The 24640-nt window shown below is 45.2% G+C and overlaps 1 protein-coding gene and 1 pseudogene across 1 annotated transcript in view; one reads left to right on the top strand and one right to left on the bottom strand.

The window, feature by feature from the left end:
• Serinc5 (serine incorporator 5) overlaps positions 1-6810 on the bottom strand; it is an 86571-nt gene extending 79761 nt beyond the window's left edge. The window contains exon 1 of the mRNA XM_076927142.1: positions 6612-6810. Within this exon, the coding sequence (XP_076783257.1) occupies positions 6612-6638 (27 nt within the window). The 5' untranslated portion in view covers positions 6639-6810. The remainder of the gene's footprint in view (positions 1-6611) is intronic.
• A 160-nt stretch (positions 6811-6970) lies between these two features.
• LOC143440246 (spermatogenic leucine zipper protein 1-like) overlaps positions 6971-24640 on the top strand; it is a 37856-nt pseudogene continuing 20186 nt past the window's right edge.

Genomic DNA, 24640 nt, shown 5'->3' with positions numbered 1-24640 from the left:
TGCAAGGAGAGGCATAGATGTAGCATGCAAATTCTGAGAGTGAAAGAGAGAGAGAATGAGTGTGTGTATGAGTGGGGGGGGGGGGGGGCTGGCTCATGCCTGAGAGGGCATGGATAGTTTGTCATGTTATCTTATGCACTGCTCATGTAGGGACTTAGCCGGTCATTTCACCATCTTGTTAGGTAACAAATGCTGGATTTCCATCTGTGTCGCTTGAGACTGGCCACTCATTCAGGTCAGGCTCTAAATGTCTGTATCAGACATCACAAGTCACTAGGGTCAGAGGACTCAGTCTAAGTGTTGAAGTGAGGATTTCTGCTTCTTATTTCTACAAGTAGAACATGTTTATGAGCCACTTGTGCATCTGCAGTTTTAGCACAGAGAAGAACCAATCCCCCATGGGCAGTACAAGGCTGGACACTGGTGCAGAAGTGCTTTCTCACAGACTAAAGCCCACTGGTTTAGATTCTTTTTGTTGTTGTTCTTGTTTTTTGGTTTTGGTTTTGGTTTTGGTTTTTGGTTTTTGGTTTTTTGAGACAGGGTTTCTCTGTATAGCCTTGGCTGTCCTGGAACTCACTCTGTAGACCAGGCTGGCCTCGAACTCAGAAATCCGCCTGCCTCTGCCTCCCAAGTGCTGGGATTAAAGGCGTGTGCTACCACTGCACGGCTAAGCCCACTGGTTTAAGACATCATCCACATAACTGGGGCTCCAGCTCTGAGAGCTGACAGACTGACCAGAACCAGCTAGCAGGCAGAGCTGACACATCACAACAGCCAGCCTTCTCTAACTCTTCTTCTTCCCTCTCTAAACTGGACTTGGGCCACTACTCACCACCCCACCCCCTTCCTACTCCCTCTGTAAGAGGCTGACTGTAAGACTGTAAGTGGCCACACCTGTAGTTCCAGCACTGTTGTTCAGGAGGCTGAGGCAGGAGTCCAGCCTGGGCCCTGCTAGAGCTACATAGCAAGGTGCCATAAAAACCAAGCAAGCAGCTCACTCTGCACAAAATGGAAGTTCACTTCTTTACCCAATACTTGGCCAATAGAACATTATGCTTTAACAAAGGTCCCATTTTTTGTTGTTTTTAAACCTTTGACAATGGATGGCAATCCCTGGTAGCATTAAAGGCATTGTTAACTAGCATAATAGACGTTAGAGGTGGGTTTTTGTTAAGGAAAACTTCAATGATCAAGAAATATGATCTTTCCAGACGTGGTGACACGTGCCTTTAATCCCAGTACTCGGGTAGCAAAGCCAGACTGAGTTTGAGGCTCAGGTCAGTCAGAATTACATGATGAGACGTGTCTCAAACAAACAAACAAACAAGCAAGCCCATAAACTAGGTGCTGTGCCACGTCCCTGCAATCCCGTCACTGGAGAGATAGAGGCAGAAGGATCAGACGTTCAGGGTAACTCTCAAGTTGAAAGACAGTGTGAGTTACATTAGATCTAGTCTCAAGAAAAAAGGGAGGAAAGATGGGAGGGAGAACAAGAGGGAGGGATAGAGGAAGAGAGGATAGAAGATGTCTAGACCTGCCTGTAAACATCTGGGCACCTCTACCCTTGTGGGACATGGCTGCAGAGATGGGCTGAAGCCCTGCTAGTGTGGCTGCCTCAGCCCATTCGGAAGTCAGTGAAGTTCTCTCTACTAGAAGGTGCTCGCATCTGCCCCAGCGAACTTTTCATGCAATACACATGCCATAACATCAAAAAAGGCAAAGAGATGAGCTTCCCAGAGCTTCAGGAAAAGCTGCAAGACCAGCAAATGTTTGTGTATTTGGCAGAACTTAAGTCTCTACTGTGGTGTTTGTAACGTGGCCCAGATAAGAAGGAAGAAACAAAAGTTACTCCCCCTTCCCTACTGGCAGCTGACAGTATCTACCAGAACGGCGATCACCGAATACTCAAGCGCCATGTCCCCTCAGGAGCTCACATATTTGTGCCTTGCACTAACAAGAAAAACAAGAAACAACTGTCAAGCAGAGAAGTCAGCCAACCAAAGCCTGGAGGACCAGTATCAAAGGTCTGGATACATCAGTCTATTGCTCCATTTTTTTTTTTTTTTTTTTTTATTTATTTGCAATTCAGTTGCCTCACCTGTGGTAAACAGGGCTGTTATCCAGAACAACAATATATTTATACAACATACTGGGCACTGATATAAATTTCCATCACCACCATCACCACTACAATTATTATGAATGCTTACACTTGCCTGCAGGAAACCCTGACAACTCTTACTCTCAACTCAAATTGCCTTGGAAGGGCCATCTCTCTCTCTCTCTCTCTCTCTCTCTCTCTCTCTCTATATATATATATATATATATATATATATATATATATATATATACACACACACACACACACACACGTGTATTTTTAAGTATGCATCTCATGTCACCTCTAACAGTGTGTCACAGCTCTTTGACACCCTCATTCCCAACCCGACCCTAAATCTCTATTTACCCTCTGTCCCTAGAGTCCTGTGTCATGTCATCATCATTCTCTAACCCAGGAGGCACTCGCTGCATGGCCTCTCCCCTGCAACCCCTGCTCCATTAGCCAGCAGCCAAGCAAATCTAAGTATCAAGAGTTGATAGAGCAACCTTAAGAGAAGACTGGCAGACTACTGGCACATGTGATCCTCATAGTAATCTAAATACCACCACACCTATGCTACAGATAAGGAAAACTGAGGACAGTGACTTGTCTTTTTCAGCCTTTTACCTGCTTGCCCAAATCCAAAATTTTTACCTGCAATCTTAAAGGTTTTTTTGATTTAAACATCAATTCAAATCCCAACACTCTGCAATCTCATTGGGTTTAATAACAGGCATTTCAAGGGCCACAAAGCCAAAAGAAAACTATGGGTTTCCTTGTCAAACATCAACCTCCTATTTCACCTCATTACATGGCAGTACCCACCTGTGCACAGAAAATCCAAACTCTAACCTGGGCGTGGTGGCACACACCCTTAATTTCAGCACTCAGAAGGCAGAGGCAAGCAGATCTCTGTGAGTTCGAGGCCACCCTGTTCTACAGAGAACCCCTATCTCAAAAAACAAAACAAACAAACAAACCCAAGTACTATTCTCTTCCCCACACGTTTCTAATCCATCGCTATAAACAAAGTCCATAATACCCCCCTGTACTCACTCCTGCATCCAAAGCCTCACTGAAGTAGCACACTCTCTACTCCCTGAACTACAATAAGAACAGGCTGCAAGAATACAAGCTCTATCAAGAAGGGATGTGTGTTCACAGCAGAGCTCAAACATGGCACATCCAGAGAAGTATGACACACAAAGAAGCAATACTCACCACTGGGGCTAAAGAAATGACCCCAGAGTTACCCTGGATCCAGCCCCCGGAGAACCAACACCCTGTTCTGGCTTCTTCTGAGGGCACCAGACAGGCATATGGTACACAAACATACAACACATAAAAACAAAATTAAATAGTCAGACAGACTGACTGACTGCCTGCCTGATAGACAGACATAGAAATAGATAGACAGATACTGACTGGAGCCAGGCATGATGGCACACAAAAGTGGAGGGAGAAGAAGAATCAGGTGTATAATTAGTCTCTACTTCACAGAGTTTGAAGCCAGCCACAATAAACGAGAAAAACAAAACAAACCACCTTGCAACCAGGTATAACAGGTAGTGTTGACCTTTAATTTTTGCAATTGGGAGGATGAAGCAGGAGGATTACAAGTTTTGGGCCAGCCTTGCCTACATAGCAAGACCTGGTTTTTAATAAACAAACAAAAAGAAGTATTTACTAAATGAACAGCTTATGAATACTTGGGACTGTTTCCTTAGGTCACCTCCCTTCTCCCTGCCAGTCCAGCCTTCACAGTGCCCAAAGCAATCTCCCAAGTTCAATTCAGCCCACAGTTCACCCCTGCTCACTATGTTTCTCTTGCTACCATCAGACGAATGCGTACACTCCAGTGAGGATCTGTTAGGTCAGCACTGGACCCTATATACAGTTCTGCATGTTGTGGTGACCCCCCCCCACCATGAAATTATTTTTATTGCTACTTCATAACTGTAATCTTGCTACTGTTATGAATTGTGGTCCTAGGCAAGCACAGTGAAAGGGTTGTTCAACCCACCCCCACCCCCGAGTGGGTCCCCACCCACAGGATGACAGCCACTGTTAGATACATCGCAAGAACAGGGCCTGTACTTGTAAGGCTGCAGAATTGCTAACATCTCTTCAAGTTATGTTTTTGATGGTTTCTTTCAAGGACTTCCACAGAAGTCATAAGTAACCAAATGAAACTGCAACAATCTAGATATTATAGGTGATCTATTTGCTCACTGTCATCTCCTCTCTGACCTGGAGACCTTCTTCTTGGCCATCCCGGAACCTGTGACATACAAAGAAACTATCTCAAACTGAGGTCACTCAGGAACGCACCTGGTCCCCAGGAGTTGTGCCCAGTGCTCTCCTTGCTTGCTGCAATTACCATACTCTCTGGCTCCTGTCCTGCCCAATGAGTCTTGCACTCACCAAGGGTATGACTCACTGTGTGGGATTACCGATCTCCAGTCATATCTGGCCCAGCGAGTTCTCTCCCCTCCTCTCCAGCCTCTGTACTCTCTCCATTACATCTCCATTCTAGAGGCATTTTCTCAGACAAGCTTCTCACCCAACCCTCCCAAGGCTGTTTTATTACCCAGCCTTGTTACAAGACTACATGCTTACGGAATATCTTTTCACTTATGTACACACAGGTCACTGCCAGCAGAGATGTGGCTTCCTACAATAATATACCCTCCTCCTAGCGTTTAGCTTGTAAGACAATATGGCTACAACTGACAGACTTAGCTTCTGGTGATGGTGTGAGGTTTGAGGGGTTCATTTTGTACTAGGGGCTGAACCCAGCCAAATGCATTGTGGGCAAGCATTCTAGCATTTAGCTGAATCCCACACCGTCACATAAACTCCTGCCCTGGTTCAGCAGTCCCTCCCAGCTACATAAAATCATGGTGTGAGTGACTGCTCACTACACGGAAACCTACCACAGTGAGACCTTCAGCAGCAGCACTGAGAAGCAGAAGTTACTATGCTGTGGGGATGGGCAGGACTTGGTTCTTTCCAAAGTCCTACGAGGGGGATTTTAGAAACAAGTCATAAATCCTAACAAAATATCACTCATACCAACATTTTTTCAAAAGCTCACTTAAGCACTAACAGTACTTCTCAGAACCTGAAATCAAGCACTGGTCAGGAAAGAGCTTCAAGGGGCTTCCAAGAGAAAAGGGCAGATGGCCCCAGATATACGCAATTACTATACAATGAAAAGTGCTGCATTAAATGGAAGAGTATCACAAAACAACAAGAAAATGGCCTTGGAGGTGCAGCTCAAGAGCACCAGCCTAGAACTTACAAGAACCAGACCCTGGTTCCATTCCAGCACCACATTAAAAAAGAGAGACTTTGCAGTTTTCTGAAAACAATCTTTTCTGGCCCCTCTTGGTCTAAAAAGCCTGCATGGGACACATTCCTTTGGCCCTCCCTTGCCTGATATTGAGGGGAGGAGCATCATTTTACCTCAGATCAAAAAGCCTCAATTTCCTCTACTCTGAAAAGGCCAGCTTGACATACTGCATGCTATGTACAGTATGAGACCTCAGAAATCAAGATGACTCCACAGGGCCACCTCAAAGAGGACAGGACAGACTATTGGCCACTAAAACCAATGAGTACAGAGACACAGCTTAACCCTACAGCACTAAAAGCTGGCCCCATTGTCCTAACGTTCAAAGTAAACAAGACCAGTCCTGCACCTGAATGCCCACCCACCACGATCAGATTCCAGGTTTTGTTTTTGTTTTTTTATAACCCCTTAAAACCTAACAAAAAGACAACATGGAAGAAAAACATCCAGATGGCTTTACCTAGTTCGCTGTTGTTTTTTCTAACCCTTCAGGAAGAAGGGAAATTAGCATTAAAGGGCTAAAACCTAATAATTTCTCTCTAGTTAGGAGCCGCCTATGGCTTGAATATTGTGAATTTAACTGGCAAGATTACAAAACAGGTTCCAGCAAGATGAGTTGCAAAGAAGGGAGCGAAGGCTCGTGCCCAGTTAGGGTTGGGTAGGATCCGGTCGGTAAACCCATGAAGCAGGACTGAGCCTTCCCTGCGCCCAGGCTTGTGTCCAGGAGTTTGCAAATCGGATATCCAGGCGTTCTCGTGAATACGGAGCCCCACGTTCTAGACTTGGAGATGCCAAACGCGGTCGCCCTGCCCGAACTGAGGAGTTGTGCTCAGAATATAGACACAGAGATCTTGTCCAACCCAACGTTTTTCCTGGATTTATCCCATAGGCAGTGCAGTGGCAGGAGAGCTGCGGAGCTCAGAGCCACACTACTCGGGGCTCCAACCGGAGATGACACGTCCTGGGAACCGATGGAATCCTCAGCTCCAGATCCGCTCGCCCCGCCACCCCGGAATCCCGGAGGCTGAACTCTGAGGTCGCCGGGGTTGCCTCTGGGGCTTCCCCGCGTCCCTTCCCGCCCACGGGGTTTCCTGAACCCGAGCTCCGCTCGCCTCCGCGGTTCTGATAACCCGTGAGGCAGCCCGCCTCGCTCACCTGGCCAGCACAGCACCGGGCAGACATCGCCGCGGCCGACGACCTCGGGGACGCTGCCCGCTGGGCCGTCACTCGGGCCCTCTCGGCTTGGTCCGCGAGCGCGCGTCTGAAGAAGCTGGTCTAGCTTCCTAGCCCAGCAGCCCAGCTGAGAGCCGCGTACCGTGGCCTGAAAACAACCGCCGCCAAGCCCCGCCCCACACCACAGGCCCCGCCCTGAGACCGTCCCTACTGCAGGTTCCTCCCATATCTTAGGCTCCGCCCCTGGGCCGGCCCTGCCACGGCTTGTAGCCCCGCCCCTTCCCGGGCAGCGCAGTGGGCTTCTTCCTCTCTGGCACTTCCGCCGGGGTTAGACTGGGGAAATGCCATTTTTTACAAGCCCTCGGGTTTTACCGACCCGCCGGGTTTCGCGGCGCCCCTCCGCCCCGGCTCCGGTAAACTCGATCCGCTTACCTTCGGTAGTAAAAACTGGAGCCCTAGAGAAAGACTCCCTCTCCACTGTCCTGCGCTGGTCCCTCCACGACGGCACCACTGGTACCGGACTGCGATCGGTACCACCCCCTCATATGCCAGGTCTCCCCAGGCGCCTGGCTGTTCCACCTGCTGTTCCCGCGGAACTCTGGGGGCTGTGGTTAGAGAGCTGACCGAGAGTCGATCTCGGAGCCAGGAACTAGGTTGGGGTCCTTGTTTCCTCTTAACCGACCCACGTTGAAAGGATTCCAACAATTGCTTGTTGGATGCCAAGGGAGCGCCAAGTTTTGCTCGCTACCTGAATCTCTTCTCACGGTTACTTCAAAAGTAAAACCATTTCTGTTAGTATGAATTTTACACCAATCCCTTTTTTACTGAAAAAGTATTTCAGATAAACATTGCTGTACCGGTGTGAGGAAAGTGATAGCGGAAGCCTAAGTAGCTTAAATAGCTTAGCCTAAAGCCTCAGGAAGTGAAAAGGCCAAGCTGACAATCCTAGTGTCTGATCCTCCGCCACACAACCCAGGGCTTGACCTTCACTGGATCGAGCCTCTGCCTATAGTGTCTTGGAACTTCAGGAGGTAGAGACTAAGAAACGGGTTTTGGGGGTTTTGTTTGTTTTGTTTTGTTTTGTTTTTGTAAATTCGTACTTTAGTTATTCCCAGCGTCTTAGATCCAGGAGTTTAGAGTAACACGCACAACGGAGCAGGCCCCTACTTGAGAGTTAAGAAAAGTTATGAAGACAGTGGCTGTAACTAAAAATAAAAGGGTGTGGGAGAAGCAACTTGCTGGGTGGCAGCCTGTTACTCAGAGCCAGGACCTACGTGGGCCTTCACAGTGAGTTTCATTGTTTGCTGCAGGGCGGTCACTAGACTTAGAACTTCAGCCCCTGGGGAAACCAGTCTGACACCAAGAGTTTCTGTCTTTGTGGAAACCGCCCAAGAGGTGGAGGAGGGGTGTAAATTGTACAAACCTTCGAGCTGGAACTTACCCACTCCTTTAGCAGACTCCTCACCCAGTGTCACTGGGTGTCACTGGGTGAGGATCAGAGACCTAATGAAGTCCCGATTTGGTTTTGTTTGCCAAACCTATGCTAGTGCTTGGGTATTCTTAGTATGGGTGTCAGTATCCTAGAGAGAGAAAGCATGCCTCTTAATGACCTGGAGATAGGGCCTGGAACTCCATGGCAGCGAACTTCCCAGCATGCATGAGTTCCTTCCTCAACATGACAAAAATAATAAATGGCTTGTACACATATCAAATATACATGTGCACTAAGGTACCCAAAAACATTAACAAAAGCCTGAGCTTCCAAAGTCAGAAAGTTGCAAATTCTAACTTCACTAAGAACAGCCCGGAAATGATGGCCTCTTTGAAGCTCTGACTTAACCATCACTTGTATTAGTGAGTGTGTTTAAATGAAATGAAAGAAGTAATTCGTGATTTTTGTCTTCTGGCCTCAGCCCCTTGACGAGCTGTGTGGTCTGTGATGCAAACACCTCGTCATGTACAGGCAGGTGGCTTTACTGTTTGTGCACCAGGACAATGTAGTTCAATAGTAGGATGCTTGCCTGGTGTGAACTGAAGCTTTCTGAAAAAAGCTATGTGGTGTCTCTTTCTTAGCACACTAGTGTTGAAGTCTGGCAGACTAGAAGGGCCTTCATGATTTCGGAAAGATGGAATGTTGTAGATCAAAAAAAAATCTGTGCTGTCTTTGGTCCTCTTACTAATCATTTTCTGCCCACCTGAATAATCTCACTATTAATCCTTCGGAATGTACTGCTTGTCAGACTAGCCTCTAACCCTAAGGGTAAGTGTTATGAACACATCTGTAACCTGTAGCTATTTCCCCACTACTACTGTATCCTTCTCAGATAATGTCCCCACCAAATTGGTTGGTAAAAACATTGTTACGAGTTTCTTTTGTTCTGAGACTATAAACATTCGTGAACCCTCATCTGCAGTACAATGTCATTCAAGCCAACCTGAAACTATGTTCCCAGGCCATGGCTATTCATATTTGGCCCAGAATAAACTGTCTCACGTTCCCTTGAGAGTTAGAGCCATTTCACACCAGCCTTAACAGGCACTGAGTCCCAAGTTCCATTCCCAGAAATAGAAAACCCCAGCAACAGAGAGGAACCGCGTAATGGTTTGGAGTGCAAGTTTGACAAAGCATGAGAGCCTATAGCATCTGAGAGTGATACAGACAGCACTTGCCTAGCATACAGGAATCCCAGGGTCCAGCAATACCCAAGCCAGCCTTGTGACTGCTGAAGCTATTAAGGCCTTCATGAAGCTCAATGAGATCAAACCCCAGCCTCTGCTTGCATATTCAGGGGACCTGTTTCTGTCATCCATGCCAAGCCCAGGAAGAATGCATGCTGCTGTATGGCCAGGACTAGCTCAGACAGCCGAAGTTCAAGGCCAATTCTCTAGCCAAAAGTGGGCAGCAACTTTGGTTCCACATCCAGCCTAATTCTGCCTTTAACTCAAACTCCCGACGGTACCCAGCTCCTTGCTATAGACCTCCATGCTAAAGGACTGACCTGATCTGTGGACCGCCTCTGGCTTTTTGTTTGCTTCTTATACAAAGAAACTCTACACGAGATTGTCAGCGAGAAAAAGGAAAGAAAATCTGTGTGCACTCTTCCTCAATCTTTGATCAAAGATCTCAAATAACTGTGGCCAGATCTAGAGGTATCTTCTCCTCCCAACTCTGAGAACTTATCTTGTTAGAAGCATCCTTTATATTTATGGTTCACTAACAAGAGCAGAGGTGCTGCTAGGAGACCAACAGAAACAGTAACACCTTGTTTTTATTTATTTGTACTAGTTGCATACTTTTTGAAGGGAGACATGGTGTTCCTAACTTGAAGGTCGTTGTACAGTCAGGGCCCTTTTGATGCGGCTCTTTCAGGAACAAGCAATCACAGATCTATTTTAGTAAGATTGTAGTTCTTGGCAGAGCAGGTAAAATAGTCTCCCCACAAAAATTTTCTTAAATTAACTAAACTAGCTTTCATTTCTACAATATAATTATATATAAATGTACATACAAAACTATAAATAAGTAACTTGTAATTTGGGTTTTTTTTTCCCTCTCTTGAACTTGAAGCTCTTTTTTGATAGAGGTAAATATTTTAAAATACCACATACTGAAATGAAAGCAGTGATTGTGTGTGTGTGTGTGTGTGTGTGTGTGTGTGTGTGTGTGTGTGTGTGTGTTTTATTATTAAAGACAAAATGTAGACTATTTTTTTTTTTTTTTGGAGTAAGGGCCTCACTAGGTAGACTATGCTGGCCTCAGACTCACACAAATCCACAGTGATCTCAGTACTAGGATTAAAGGCGTGTGCCACCATGCCAAGCAATAACCCTCTTGAGAAACTTTTTGCTAAATTTAGAAATTGTCATTACAAACTTTGTTTCCAATTCAAGAATTGATTTAAAAGCAGATAAAAACATAGCCCAGTAAAATTTTCACAACTTAGAGGAAGGAAACTAATGAAGCATTCTATTCTGTCGAGTTTTGCTGTTGTCAGTGTCGGGGATTGAACTCTGGGCCTGGTTTGCATTACATGAAAAGTCTACCACTGAACTATATACCCCCATCCCCTCTGCTGAACTTTAAATATTACAAACAATTGTGTTCTGTGATCTGTGTTCATCCTGTATAAAGTCTATTAGGACCTGTGTTGGTTGGTTTTGTTTGTTTGTTTGTTTGTTTTTGTCAACTTGGCACAAACCTAGACATATCTGGGATGAGGGAATCTTAATTGAGAATAATGTCCCATCAGCCTGACCTGTTGGGAAATCTGTGGGGACGTTTTCTTACTTGGTGGTTGATGGAGGACCCAGCTCAGTGTGGACAGTGCCACCCCTGGGCCAACAGTCCTGAATTACAAGACAAAGCAGGCTGAGTATGGTGAGCAGTCAGTAAGCAGTGTTCCTCCATGGCTTCTGCTTTAGTTCGTGCCTCCAGGTTCCTTCCTGGAGTTCCTACCCTGTCTTCCCGTAGTGGTGGAGTATAAACTGAGAGTTGCAAGAAATAAATCCTTTTCTCCACAAGATGCTTTTTGGCCATGGTGTTTTATTTATCGAAACAATTGAAAGACTGAAATGGCTAGCATAGAGCACAATGTCACGGCGACAGACCTGCCCACATTGTCTGAGAGAGTTTATAACAACTTTGGAACTTGGGACTAGAAAGGCCATTGAGTAGTCAGAGCTTGATGGGCTATTGGGAGTTTGGAAGAGAAAATAATGCTGAGAACAGTACAGATGATAGATGGCTGGATTGTGAAGTTTCAGAGAGAGAGAAGTTGATGAGTCCTTGTAAGACTGCATCAGGGACATTCTGTATTTTGAATCGAGTGTCTTCGGTTCTGGTCAGCTGAGGCTGAAGAATTGGCTGTACTTAGGAAGAGTCCAGAACCCCTTGAATAATTGATACTCGTCTGCTGGGGCCAACGCTAGGATTAAGAAGAGACCAGCATCATTCAGACAGAATCTGGGGTCAACACACACAAGCTGTGATCTAGAGAGGATCCAAGGCTGTATGTACCTGGTACTGATGGCTAAACTTAGTAATGTGTGTTAGCATACTATCTAAGCTCCGCCTCACAGTTACCTGGCAATAGCCAGGTAGGCCTGACCCACTGTAACAGGGACTGCTTGCCCCTTCCTTGCTCTCTAGCTCCCTGGCTCTTCCCTTCTCCCCCTCTCCCCATTTTCTTACCGTCCCCCCTCCACGTGCTCATGGCCAGCTTTCTACTTCTCTACTCTCTCCCTCTCTCTGCCTTTCTCTGCTCTACTACCCGCTTCCCCATGCCCTGAATAAACTCTATTCTATGCTATACGGGGAAGGGATACCTCAGTGTGGGCACCACACCTCCATAGAACATATGCGCCCATCTCTTTATCTTTTATCTTTTTTTTTGTTTTGTTTTTTGTTTTGTTTTGTTTTGTTTGTTTTGTTTTGTTGTTTTATTTTGAGACAGGGTTTCTCTGTGTAGCCCTGGCTGTCCTGGAACTCACTTGGTAGACCAGGCTGGCCTCAAACTCAGAAATCCACCTGCCTCTGCCTCCCAAGTGCTGGGAGACCATTGGTGAAGATGTAGCCTCAGCTGCACTAGAAGCCCCAGGACTGAGGGCTTCATGAAGAGAAGTTGAGGCATGGCAACATGTGGCAGGGTCAGAGTCCCTGAGGAGAGCCTAGGAGAGGCTGCTGCTGCTGCTGCTGCTGCTGCTGCTGTAGCCCAGTTAAGTTGGAGACCCCAGTTTTTGGAGTCCCAGTCCCAGAAATCTGAACTTTGATCTTTGCTTTGATCTGATTGCCACAGTGCCCCTCCCTGGCTTTTCATTTTTTTTAAATAAGAAATGTGCGACTTTTATTTTACAGGAGCTGACAGTTGAGAAACTCTGGAATTTTAGAGAGACTTTGGATATTTCAGAGAGGACTGGATCTTCCTAAAGAGACATGAACGTGTTAGAATGTTCAAAGACTGTGGGGCTTCTAAAATGTTAGAATGTTTTGTATTGTAATATTAACCTGACATCTTGGGCACAAATAACGGGAAAGGGGAAGTTGTAGGTGCATGGTGATTTTGTGTTGTGTGTCAAGCCGACACGGGTCACTGGTTGTGCTGGCTAAGTTTTGTCAACTTGATACAAGCCAGAATCATTTAGGAAGAGAGGATCTCACCTGAGAAAATACTCGAATCAGACTGGCCTGTACGAAAACCCATGAGACAGTCTCTTGATTGATGGTGGAGGAGGACCCAAATCACTGTGGGCTGAGCCTCCCCTGGGCAGGTGTCCTGGGCTGTATAAGAAAGCAGGCTGAGCAAGCCACGGGAAACAAGCCAGTAAATGGCATACATAACTGTGGCTTCCGCTTCAGTTCCCGACTCCAGCTTCCTGCCCTGAGTGCCTGCCTGACTTCCCTCAGTGACAGAGTCTGGCCTGAGACTTGCAAGATAAAATAAACTCTCTTCCCTACGTGGCTTTTTGGTCATGGTGTTTTATCACAGCAATAGAAACCTTAAGTAAGGACTTAAACGGTGGTTAGAGTTCATTGGTAGAAAACAAACAACAACCAGGTATGGTGGGACACATCTTTAATCCTAGCATTCAGGGGGCAGAGGCAGGTGGATCTCTGAGTATTTGAGTCCAGTCCGGTCTACAAAGCAAGTTCCAGGCCAGCCAGGGCTACCTAGTGAGACCTTGGAGGGAGGGAGGAAGAGAGGGAGGGAGGGAGGGAGGGAGAGAGAGAGAGAGGGAGGGGGGAGAAGAAGAGGAGGAGGAGGAAGAAGAAAGACAGAACATAAAGAAACCCCAAATCTTTTAGAAATACACTCATTCCTGTGATTCCAGTATTCAGTGTTTAGGAAGTAGAGGCAGGAGATCATGAATCGGGGATTAAAATGGACTATATAGTGAATTTCAGACCACCCTTAGCCACAGAGATTCTTTCACTAATTTGGCAACTCTAACAACTAATTGGATAACCAGTAAGTTTGGGGTTTTAGGAAAACATAGAGCTCCATGATATCCCTGCCTGACTCTTTCTAAGAGCTATTTCTATTAAATCAATATACGCGAGTTTTAAAAACTCAATGTTATAGAACAATAAAATGAAAAATAGCATAACATTTGAAATTTAGATAAATAAAATAACCGATAAAACATAACATTTGAAATGTAAATAAATAAAATAATCGATTAAAAAAAAAAGAAAACTAGTGTCTTTCTGTCTTGACACTCAACCTTCCATCCAGTTCTTTTCCCAGAAGCACTTCTCCCTATTTGTCTCCACACATTTAAATAATTTTCTTATGCCATTTCCTAACCTGTCTACGTTGGCTATACTTACTGTATGGTATCTTGATGTTCCATGTTGGGGTGAACGAGAACTCTCAATGCAGGGAGTGCCCCAACCTACCGGCTCCCTTGCCAACCTAAGCAGACTGTAGTTTTCATCAGATTAACATCCAACAGCTGGCTAGTAAAAAGTACTCACTATATAGCCACATTGTGGGTAAAGGTGTGATTTCTTTCTTGTTGACTTTTTCTGATAAGCTTCTTTTTCAATCTTCTCCCTTTCTGTCTTTTTTTTTTTTTTCAGTCTCTCTTTCTGTGTATCCTAACCCCAGCAAGACCCAGGGTGAGCTCACCGATTAGGTATCTGGTTTTGAGAAAGCTGTAATGTCAGGGCCATAGTGACAAGCCGTAGTGCAAAGAAGTAAGAGCATTTGCCAGACAGAATAGAATAGAAAAGACCTTTCAATGGAGTAGTCAGAATTCTTAAAGCGGAGCCTCAGACCTAGAAAAAAACAGGAGTATTAAAGCAGTAAAGGGACGTCTTGGTCCAATCTCTTGCACCAATTTTTGGGATTTGAAAGATAAGCCGTTAATCAACAATCCTGGTGAATAAGTAAATTTACAACATCAGTTATCTTTTAAGATATCCATTTCAGGGCAAGGCACTGTCGTAATATCCTCAGCTATCACCTGGGAGACAGCTTAGAGCCAATGGAGGCGCTCGCTCACCTGAGGGATTCCCAGATCTGACGGACCCATGGACCATGACCAATCCGTAAAGGATGTCTTGTTTGATGTCTAATCTGTCATAGCAACAGGAAAGGAAGCATATCAGACACCAGGGTCCTTAGGGAATTAAGCTTTAAATGTTTGAATAGGTACACAAGCCAATAGTGACAGGGCCTCTGGTAGTCAGGGGCTGTTGTTTTGTACTGGACTTTATTATTAGCAATTTTGTCTCTAGGCAACTTCAATTCCTTCTGTCTAAAACTGGAGGGATTCGGAGTTGACACACGATACAATCCGTCCAGTGGTACCTATCCTGAATAAAATGTTTACATGCATTAAGTTGCACGCTTTCTTGCACCCAGCCTTCATCTTTCTTGATAGTACATTTAATGTTATTTTTCAAATTTTATTTTATTAAGGTGTGTGTATGTGTGTGTGTGTTGTATGGCATGTGTGAATTCTTGCACATGTCTTGGTGCACTGCTTGGTGCACATGTGGCGGTCAGAGAACAAACTTTCAGAAGTCTATGTTCACCATTTCTCTGACAGTCTCTACTTGCGGGCTCTGCCATATTCCAGTTGCCTAGCTGCGAGCTCCAGCCCCGTTTCTGCCTCTGCTTTCTGTCTCCTGCATGAATGCCGAGTTCGACAGGTGAACGCTAACCCGGCTTCCGGGCCTGATCTGCCAGTCTTATTTTCTAAATTGATCAACCATGCAATTTCGTTTTCCCCAATGTCCCTCTCTTTCGCCCAGGGCCCTGTACACTCTTCTAATTGCCTGGTCTCTTTCCACTTCTGAGCAAACTCAAATCATACCGACATGGACCACGAGGGACACATATCTTCGTGGGGTTCTTGTCTGGGTTTGATAAACAAAGCTAAAACAGACTCTGAAAGGAACATTGGGACAGTTAGTTGGAAACTTGAAAGGAAAAGAAAAACAGACAGGATAGGTAAGCTGCTGAGAAGGGGGATTAGGACAAACCAGTAACAGGTTTAGGGGCTTAGCTGGTATGCAAAAAAGGAAGAAGTAAACAGAGAAAAGAGAAAAGCTAGGCCTTCTGAGTTACAACTCAGACAGTGGGTAGGCTTAGTGGAGACTGGCAAGCAGCTGCCTAGAGGGAGGGGTTTTGAGGAATGTTTGAATAAGTCCCTGGTGAAAAAGATTCTTTTTGTTTTGTTTTGTTTTTTTTCGAGACAGGGTTTCTCTGTGTAGCCCTGGCTGTCCTGGAACTCACTCTGTAGACCAGGCTGGCCTCGAACTCAGAAATCCGCCTGCCTCTGCCTCCCAAGTGCTGGGATTAAAGGCGTGCGCCACCACTGCCCAGTGAAAAAGACTCTTACTCCTCCTGTGTGGGTTGAGGGGGCTCAGAACAGAACTGCTGAGGTGTAGGGGGGTTATCACAGAACTACATTTCCTGCTGTCCTCCCTTTTTTTTTTTAATCAGGTCTTCAAACATATTTTGTTTCTTTGCACCATCTTACTCCAGGCTTGATTCCTTTAGGCTGAAAAGTAAAACTGTCTTCTTACCACCCAAGGTCTCCTCCCTGACTGGCAAGGAAAGACCCTGATGTTCATAACAAAAAAGAAATCTACACCTGACCAACCCGCTCCGCCCGGTAAGGGACTCTCAGTATCTGTGTTAGAGGACATCACCGCATGTTGTTCCTGGATCATAAACAGGTTTTCCACCTGGTAGGCTGTCCACATCAGATGTGATGTTATCTGGACATTGGCCAGGTCACTTACAGTACGTGATGACCTAGATAAGCAAGGCCCAAATGGTGTCTGGAGAGAAGCTGGGTACAAATCCCCCTCCCATCCCTTTCCTTCTTGCCTAGCACCTCCTGTCACAGGGACCTGACTCTATCTTTATGTCACTCATTGGCTTTCTGGAGGGCATATTGCCTTTCTTTGGTCTCTTTTTTTGATGGAAGGCATCATCAGCTCCACCCAGAACACCCTCTCCTGAGCACTGGCCTTCCTTGAACTGCTGGAGTCAAAACCATTTCTGATGTTTTGTTTACCAAATCTTCTTACTGTACCCTCACTCTTCTTCCTTTCATTCCCAGTTTTTCTGTCCTCTGGGAGTTCTGTTTTCTTGACGGCCGCATCCTGCAGTGTAGCCCAGGTTGTCCTCAAACCCATAGTAAGCCTCCTACCTGAGCTTCCAAAGCTTGAGATTGCAGGCCTGAGTCATCACTTCAGTTCTCCTGAACACTTTTAAGTCTTCCCTGTTATTCTCCAAGGGATGGAGATGGCTCAGCGATGAACAGTTGGTTCTGCCCTTGCAGAGAACCTGGGTTCAGTTCCCAGCACCCACATGGGCAGCTCTCAGCCACCTGAAGCTCCAGCTCCAGCTCGAGGATCCCACACCAGATTCTGCCTCACATGCTCAACCTAACTCATCCCCAACCCCCATACATACAATTAAAAAATAAAATCTTTTTTTAAAAATGTTCTCAAGTTAGAAACATGATCAAATTTTTCCTAAATTATACAATAGCTGCAAATCTCACTTTGGTCCCAGGGTCTTTGCTCTTAAAATGTCTAGAACCCAACTCCCTCCTCGCTCCTTGCCAACTGTAGTAGTAGGGAGAGCTGGCCCCTAAGTCCTGAGAGCAAGAGTATTCACCCTGCCTCTCATCAGAGAACAGGCCCTGCACCCTGCCTGGGCAACACAAAGAAGCTGGCCCTGATGGCAAAGGCCTGAGGGTATGAGAGTGGGAGATCTGTCCCAGCCCCTGGCCAGCGGCAGCACTTGGGAGAGTGGGCCTGGCTCCTCCACTGGCAGCACAGTGAAGTTGGCTCTGGAGGCCCCTAAGACAGGAGACTGAAAAAGCTAACCCTCCCCGCTGCCAAGGGCACTGAGTGGCTAGTCAGAGCAGTGATGGAAAGCACCCAGGTGGTACAGATAAGGAAAGTCAACCAGCCCAGCTGCCACCCAGGCCCAGGTTCAGGCGCTTTGAGTTGGCCCACTTCAAAATCTACATCATCTGTGAGCTGTTGGGATGGTGTCACAGGAGCCAGAGACCTTGAACTGAACCAATGACTCATTGTAATAAATATTTGCAAGTCAAGATGTGTGGACAGAGGGGTGTACTGTGGACAGCTCCCACAATGAGATGTTTTTTATGCTTTGTTTTGTTTGTATGTTTTTTTTTTTTTTTTTATTGTGGGGGGGGGAGGCTCCAAGGGTAAAGGACAGATACAATGTGATCTGGGGTGCATGATGTGAAACTTGCAAAGAATCAGTAAAGTTTTTTTTTTTGTTGTTGGTTTTTTTTTTTTTTTTTTAAATATCTAGAAAACAAAGGGTGGTACCTTGGCCTGTCTTCTGCATCTCTGCGTCACAGGAGCTACTTCCAAGTCCGGAAGTGCTCCCTGCAGCCTCCTGCTTATGTTTGACAGGAAGACTAACCTCCCCTTAGCATGTTTTGCTTTTTATATTTGGAGGTAGAAAAAAAAAAATCAAATGTAACTCCACTAGTTCCTATGGCAAGAAATGTTCATTTTCCTCTCGAAATTTTCAAGTTCAAATAATGACCACGAGTAGGTTACCAAGGCATTGTTATGGCCATGTTATAACCAGGTTATAGTCAAATCATGACAAGAGCCTGGTTAGGACTTAGAGAGCAGGTGAGGTAAGGTAAGGCTCCTTTGTACAACCGTGACGACCTCGACGAAGGTCCACGAAGGTGACATGGATTCAGAGCGCTTGACGGTTCCGAGGCCCTAAAATGGCGCTTTCAAACTCTGCCTTCGTGTGGTAGAGATTCTCCCTTTAATCACATCACATTATTAATTTGCTTGGCAAGTCCCTTGAGTGTACACAGTACAAAGGGGAAGACTTGGGCAACACTCCAGGGAACTTGGATTCCACACTAATGAAAGGGGAGGGAGCTGCTCAGCGGGTTTGTCAGCCCTGTCAGGCCTCCTGGGAGCAGAGTAATTTCAATTTTTTAGTCAGCTCAGGTTAGAGTTAGGTCTATTCCTGCTGCCAGCGGTAAGGAAGCATGCATGTCTCCCATCACTAAGATGTACCAGGTGAGCTCTGGTTTGTCGTTTGTGTACATACACTCAGGTTTGTACAAATCCTTTAGAAGGGGATCCAACTATTAGCCTGACTCATTTTGCTTCTGTCTTTTCTGAGTTGCTCTTACCCTCAGTTTATCTTAAAATCCAGACTCACACAACTATGCTAGACAGACACCCTGCAAGGCAAAGGCAGATGCCCCTGAGCAGCAATTTCCTTGACATTTACAAGGCTGTGAGAAAAGTCCTCAGGTCATAACCAGCCAGACTGTGTGACCTGACCTCCACCTTTTATTACCAAACTGCCCTGACTCTCTGCCTTTGTTCCGTTCCTATGTGATCTAAGGCTGCTATTGACGCCCCTTTGGGGCAGGCCCTTAGATATGTCTTTCTGGCAACAAGAAGAGTCAAGATTTTTTTTTTCCTGTGATTACTTGGGGATGAGTGGCTGAATCTCATCTGCTAGGAAACCCTAGCATCCCCAAAGTGACATGTCTACCCTAGAGTGAAGTAAGACTTTTGAAACGCCTTTGTATCTTAAATTATGTAATAGTCTTCAAGCAGTATACTGGGGGGTTGCCAGGACTCAAATCCAGAGCCTTACAGATGCTAAGTACACTAGTATTTACGTTACCTACTTACCACTGAGTAGATTTTAAATCTTCAGCTTCACGAAGATAAATATTGGGGGCTGGGGACGTAGTTCACTTGATAGAGTGCTTATTTAGCATGCATGGAGCCCTGGGTTTGACGCACAGCCTGGTTAACATGAGATATATTTGTGTGACCTTGGGAAATAATAGTGTAGTTACTATACAAGTTTGCTATAAAATCTTAAAAAGCATTTCTGCTTTTTAAGAGAGATGGTTCATCTGTTCTTCTGGATACCAGGGAAATTTATTCTGCTTTGATTTTAAAATTCAACCCACAAAATATCCACTCTCCTGATTTCAAGTAAACACAGCTTATATTTGAAGTTGTCAGAAGAATAAGGGAGACAAAGGCAATTTATAGTTCCCTCCTGCGGAGAGCACAGCCTGTGGCCTGTGAGACACCCAGCAATTAGGATGTCCTCACACGATTTGTCTTTCAAACATGTTTGGTTTATTCACACAAACATTCCTCATAGTATCACGTTAGCATAAAAGTTTAACAGACATCTAACCAAGCAGGAAATGAATGCTCATTCGGGCAGAAATGCTGCCGCGGGGTTCCGCAGGGGAATCTCCAGCAAGCATGTGCTGGAAGCTTGCAGGCTCCACCCACATCCTCTGAGAAGTTCTTCAGCTGTGACAGGAAGGAAGATGGCACTGATGGTGGTCTTAGCAGGTCTGTGTGGGCTCAGTGAGAGAGGCCAGAGCCACGCCCAGTCTCAAGTCCCCTTGGTGATGCATATCAACACAAGCCAGAGGCGTGGTGTCTAAGGACCATGTCAGTGAGGTCCTAGAGAATATTACCAAAGTTCCAATTTTTGTATCATTTCATTGGAGGGTAACTTTGCCCCTCTTAGGGCTCACAGCAAGAAGCTGATTCATTAGCAGGTAAACCGCATGTTAGGGTTATCTCATTAGCATATCAGGGCCAGACCTGGGCTAGGACTGTGTCTGAGCTGCTGCGTGGTCTGCCCCGGGCTTGCTTCTTAGGCCTAGCTCTTATCAGAGCTGCCCAGTGACAAACTTAAATGTGTTAGATTATTCCGAGTATACAAGTGGCTTTTGAGTCATACAAAATGGTTTTTAAATTATGTCCCTTTCACGCCCCCTCTCTCCCAACCTCAACTTTCCTCATTAATGTACCCATTTCTTTAAGGATAGCCCCTCCCCTCTTTTTTACCTTGGCCTATCTTTTCAGGCTGTATTTCAACAAAGGCCTCCTGGTGTCTCCGAGTCATTATAATCACAGCACCTTTGAAGTATGAGGTCTTTGGAAGTGATTGGCTGGATCAGAAACACAGCCAGTTAGCTGCCTCCATGAAATCAATAGAAGGCTTTCTTTGAGGATGTCTTTGTGAGAGACAAAAGGCAGAATTTCTTCCCTGGAAGGAGAGGAGCTCCATGAATTCTGTCTGCCTGTTCACAGTGAGGTTTCAGTTCCATAAGAACAGGTTAGGTCCATTTCTTTATATCATCATCATCAACATCATCAACATCATCATCATCAACATCATCAACATCATCATCATCAACATCATCAACATCATCATTTGGGGGGGAGGGGGGAGAGTTTGAGATAAGGTTTCTCCACGTAGCCCTGGCTGTCCTGGAACTCACCCTGTTGACCAGGCTGGCCTTGAACTCAAGATCTTCCTGTCTCTGCCTCCTGAATGCTAGTGTAAAGCCCACTCGAAAAAGAACTCATGATCCCTGGAGAACTGCAGACGCACCCCAAATCACTCACGAGAAACACAACTTGGTGCAATCGCATGAGGTTTACTGGCTAGCCAGGGCTGTCTTCCCTTCAAGCCCTAGCAGGGGCAGAGGAATTCAGCCCCAACAAAAGAATTTTACAGCTTTTAAGGGGGAATCTACAAACTAGGTGGGGGTGGAGTTAGGGAAGGGGGAAGGCTGAGAGTGGAGTTAGGGAAGGGGGAAGGAGGGGGAACAGGTCACTAGGTCATCGATACATTTGATCTCAAATTCCTAAGATGGATGGTGTGTCACTTTATAATTGGCTATTTCGAACTAGTTTCACACTATATATCATGAGCTCCAGTTCAAGGGGGTCAGGCTAATCTCGAACTTTTAGCATCCTGGCACCAACTGTCTCAGGGCTGTTAGTTCAAAGCCTGGCCAAGCTAATCTCGGGCCCATAGCATCCTGACACCATACATCTTATGGTTTGTTTAGTTAGGGCCATCTATTCAAATGGTCAGCTAATTTCCTGGGACTGAGGCAACACAGTGTTTGACTTACAGGTTTTTATGTCTTTGCTTTTAAGAGTAGGGTTCAGGGGATCAACTTATGATTTTTCTATCTTTCACTGGAACTAAGGGTATGTGCCACCACCACTAGCTTAGGTCCATTTTTCTTAGAAATGCTTTTCAAATAGATTCAGCTGGAAATTTTGCTTGTTTAGAGACGGGGTCTCGTGTAGCTTGGAGCTTATGAAGCAAAGGATGACGTTGGATTCCTAGCCTACACATCCAATAGCCTGCCTAGCCCAGAGCACTTATTTTAAATTGCTAAAGAAACAGAAGCTGTTGGGGGTGGGGGGGGAGATTTACTTCATAGAGTGCTTTTGTGTATGCATGATGTCCTAGGTTCAATTCCCAGCACTGGGCAAAACTTGGTACAGTGGTCCATGTGTCTGGAATCCCACCAGGAGGGAGGTAGTGGTAAGAGGATAGTGAGTTCAAAGCCATCTTCGGCTACTTAGCAAATTCACGTAAAGACTGAGTCAAAACAGGGATACCAGAGACCTTGTCAAAAACAGAGAAAAAAAAATGGTTAAAACAAAAACCTTGTTCCCCCCACCCCCACCCCCAGCCCCCGGTAGCCTTGTCTTCTTTAGACCCGACCCGTTTCATTGTTGCTCTCTGTAATCTTGCCCGTTTCATTGTTGCTCTCTGTAATCCTGATCGGGTGGCAGGTCTGATAGGTGGCTTAGTTTCAGTCTGGTAGTGGAGACCATGTGCATGACTCCACTGTACTAGAGAGAAATGGCTGACTTGAGCTGTGATCTGTGTGAGCCACACAGACTGAGGAAGACAATGTGGAAAACTTTGTCCCATTTCTTTTCTGAGCTTTAAAAGTTCTTTGGATGGTGTAACATTCCTGGGTGGTAAGAAAGATTGTTGCGGCGTAGTTGGTAATGTTTCTTCCCTGGGAGCCTATAAAATAATGAGCCCTACAATTAGGGGGTTTTAGATTCAGGGTCTACAGCAGTGTTTCTATGTCTTATGTAAGACAAACCAGAACCTCAGCCATTCTGCTGTTCTTCATGGTTCAGTGCCTTGGTGAGTGTTCAAACATGCCAGCAAATTCTCCTTTCATGATTAATCCATACATATATAAACCTGTCCAAAGCTTCCTTTGTCCCCAGATACATGCTTTCTTTCTTTTTTTTTTTTTTTTTAAGAAATGTTTATTTTACTTTACATGTGTTTATATTACAAGTATTTACATGCATCTGCATATGTGGGTCACATGTGTGACTGTTGAATCCCTGAGAACTGGGATTCACCCATGTGAGCTACCATGTGAGTGGTAGGAATTAACACCCAGGTCCTCTGCAAGGCTAATGTGCTCTAACCACTGAGCCGTCTCTCCAGCCACTACTGCTGTTCCTGTTCACAGTGAAAGGCTGGGCTGGGGAGATGGCTCAGTGGTTAAACAGTGAGGACTACAGTTGGGTCCCCAAAACTCACATAAAAGCCAGCCAAGGCACGGGGACCACGCGTAATCCCAGCCTGTGAGAGACAGAGACAGAGACAGAGAGGGAATTCCCAGGACAAGATGTGGTGGGGGGAGTGAGAGGAGGTGACAAGTGAGCCCTGGGATCAACTGAGACACCCTGACTCAGAAAATAAAGTTAAAGAGCGATCAAGAAAAAGACACCTGATGTCAATGTTGGTCCTCTGTACACACCGGCACTGGTGCAGACATGCGCACACACGTGTGAACATGAGTGCACACACACACACACACACACACACACACACTCCCCATTTGTCACCTTTTCCTTAAACACACAGCAATTTTGCTGCTAGCAGTCGGTGAAATAAATGTAATTAATGATGACATACCTCAAAATTTCACATTTTAACTTAATTACTCTAAAACGTAGCACCATAATCTAATGCCCACATCCATAATAACGGAACATTGGGCCTTTTTAAACATCCCACCTTTTCATAAATGATAGTTTTATTAACGAGAATGCAAGTAATACATTATAAATAATGGAAAAAGCTCACAGTCTATATTCTGGTTCTTCTGGTTCTTAGGATTTCTATAACAGTAGATTAAGTGTGAGCATAATTATCACGATGCTAACTAGATTTAGTACGCTACTTTTTCAAATAAGTTTTGTAGTTCATTTCTCCGAGTTTTAGAGTATTCTGTGGAATATACAACGTAATTATTCACATAACACTTTTTTTTTTTCTGGCAGAAGTAAAGCCTGCTTGGGTGATTGCTTAGGAAAGACCAGCTTTATTAATTATATTCTATAGTGGGTATTGTACATAAATGAGTAAATCTCTAGTCTTATTCATTTAAGAAATAGCAAGAGCCGGGCGGTGGTGGCGCACACCTTTAATCCCATCACTTGGGAGGCAGAGGCAGGTGGATTTCTGAGTTCGAGGCCAGCCTGGTCTACAGAGTGAGTTCCAGGATAGCCAGGACTACACGGAGAAACCTTATCTCGAAAAAAAAACAAACAAACAAAAACAACAACAACAACAAAAAAGAAATAGCAAGAAATAATGAGTATTCTATAGAATATTTCCATTAATTCTTTGAGAATTTTATACGTGTATACAATGTAGTTTGATTAAGTTCCCCCCTCATGTCTTACCTAACAAAAGAATATTTTAATAAAATATGTTAGTGTTGTTCTGGGAACAATGAGACCAAGGTATAAAGTAAAAGTATTTATTGTGCCAGAACTGATATAATAAACAGAAACACCATGGGAAAATTCTCAGAATGTCCGCCTGTCTACCTCAAACCCTCCCCCCATCCCAAGGAAAGTGAGTCCTTTTATACAGTCAAGAGAAGTCCTAGCCTTATCTCCTGGACCATTAGTGGTTTGTTTTTTGTTTTTTGTTTTTTTTTTTTTTTCAAATAGAGGTCACATATAGCTTGAGGCAGTAAATTGTATAATGCCAGACTTTGTCTTCCCGAGCCAGGCCATCTGGGCTGAAAACCTGCAGCCACTGAGGTCACTGGGTCAGACTCCAGGCATAAAGGGCCCTCAGCCCTTCTATTTTGCATCTGTTGTTCTTACAGTTGGCAAAACTCCACTTTTT

This window comes from Arvicanthis niloticus, chromosome 29, assembly GCF_011762505.2.
Source record: "Arvicanthis niloticus isolate mArvNil1 chromosome 29, mArvNil1.pat.X, whole genome shotgun sequence".
Lineage (NCBI taxonomy): Eukaryota > Metazoa > Chordata > Mammalia > Rodentia > Muridae > Arvicanthis > Arvicanthis niloticus.
The sequence above is the reverse complement of the archived record's forward strand: the minus strand, read 5'-3'. Positions and strand labels throughout refer to the sequence as shown.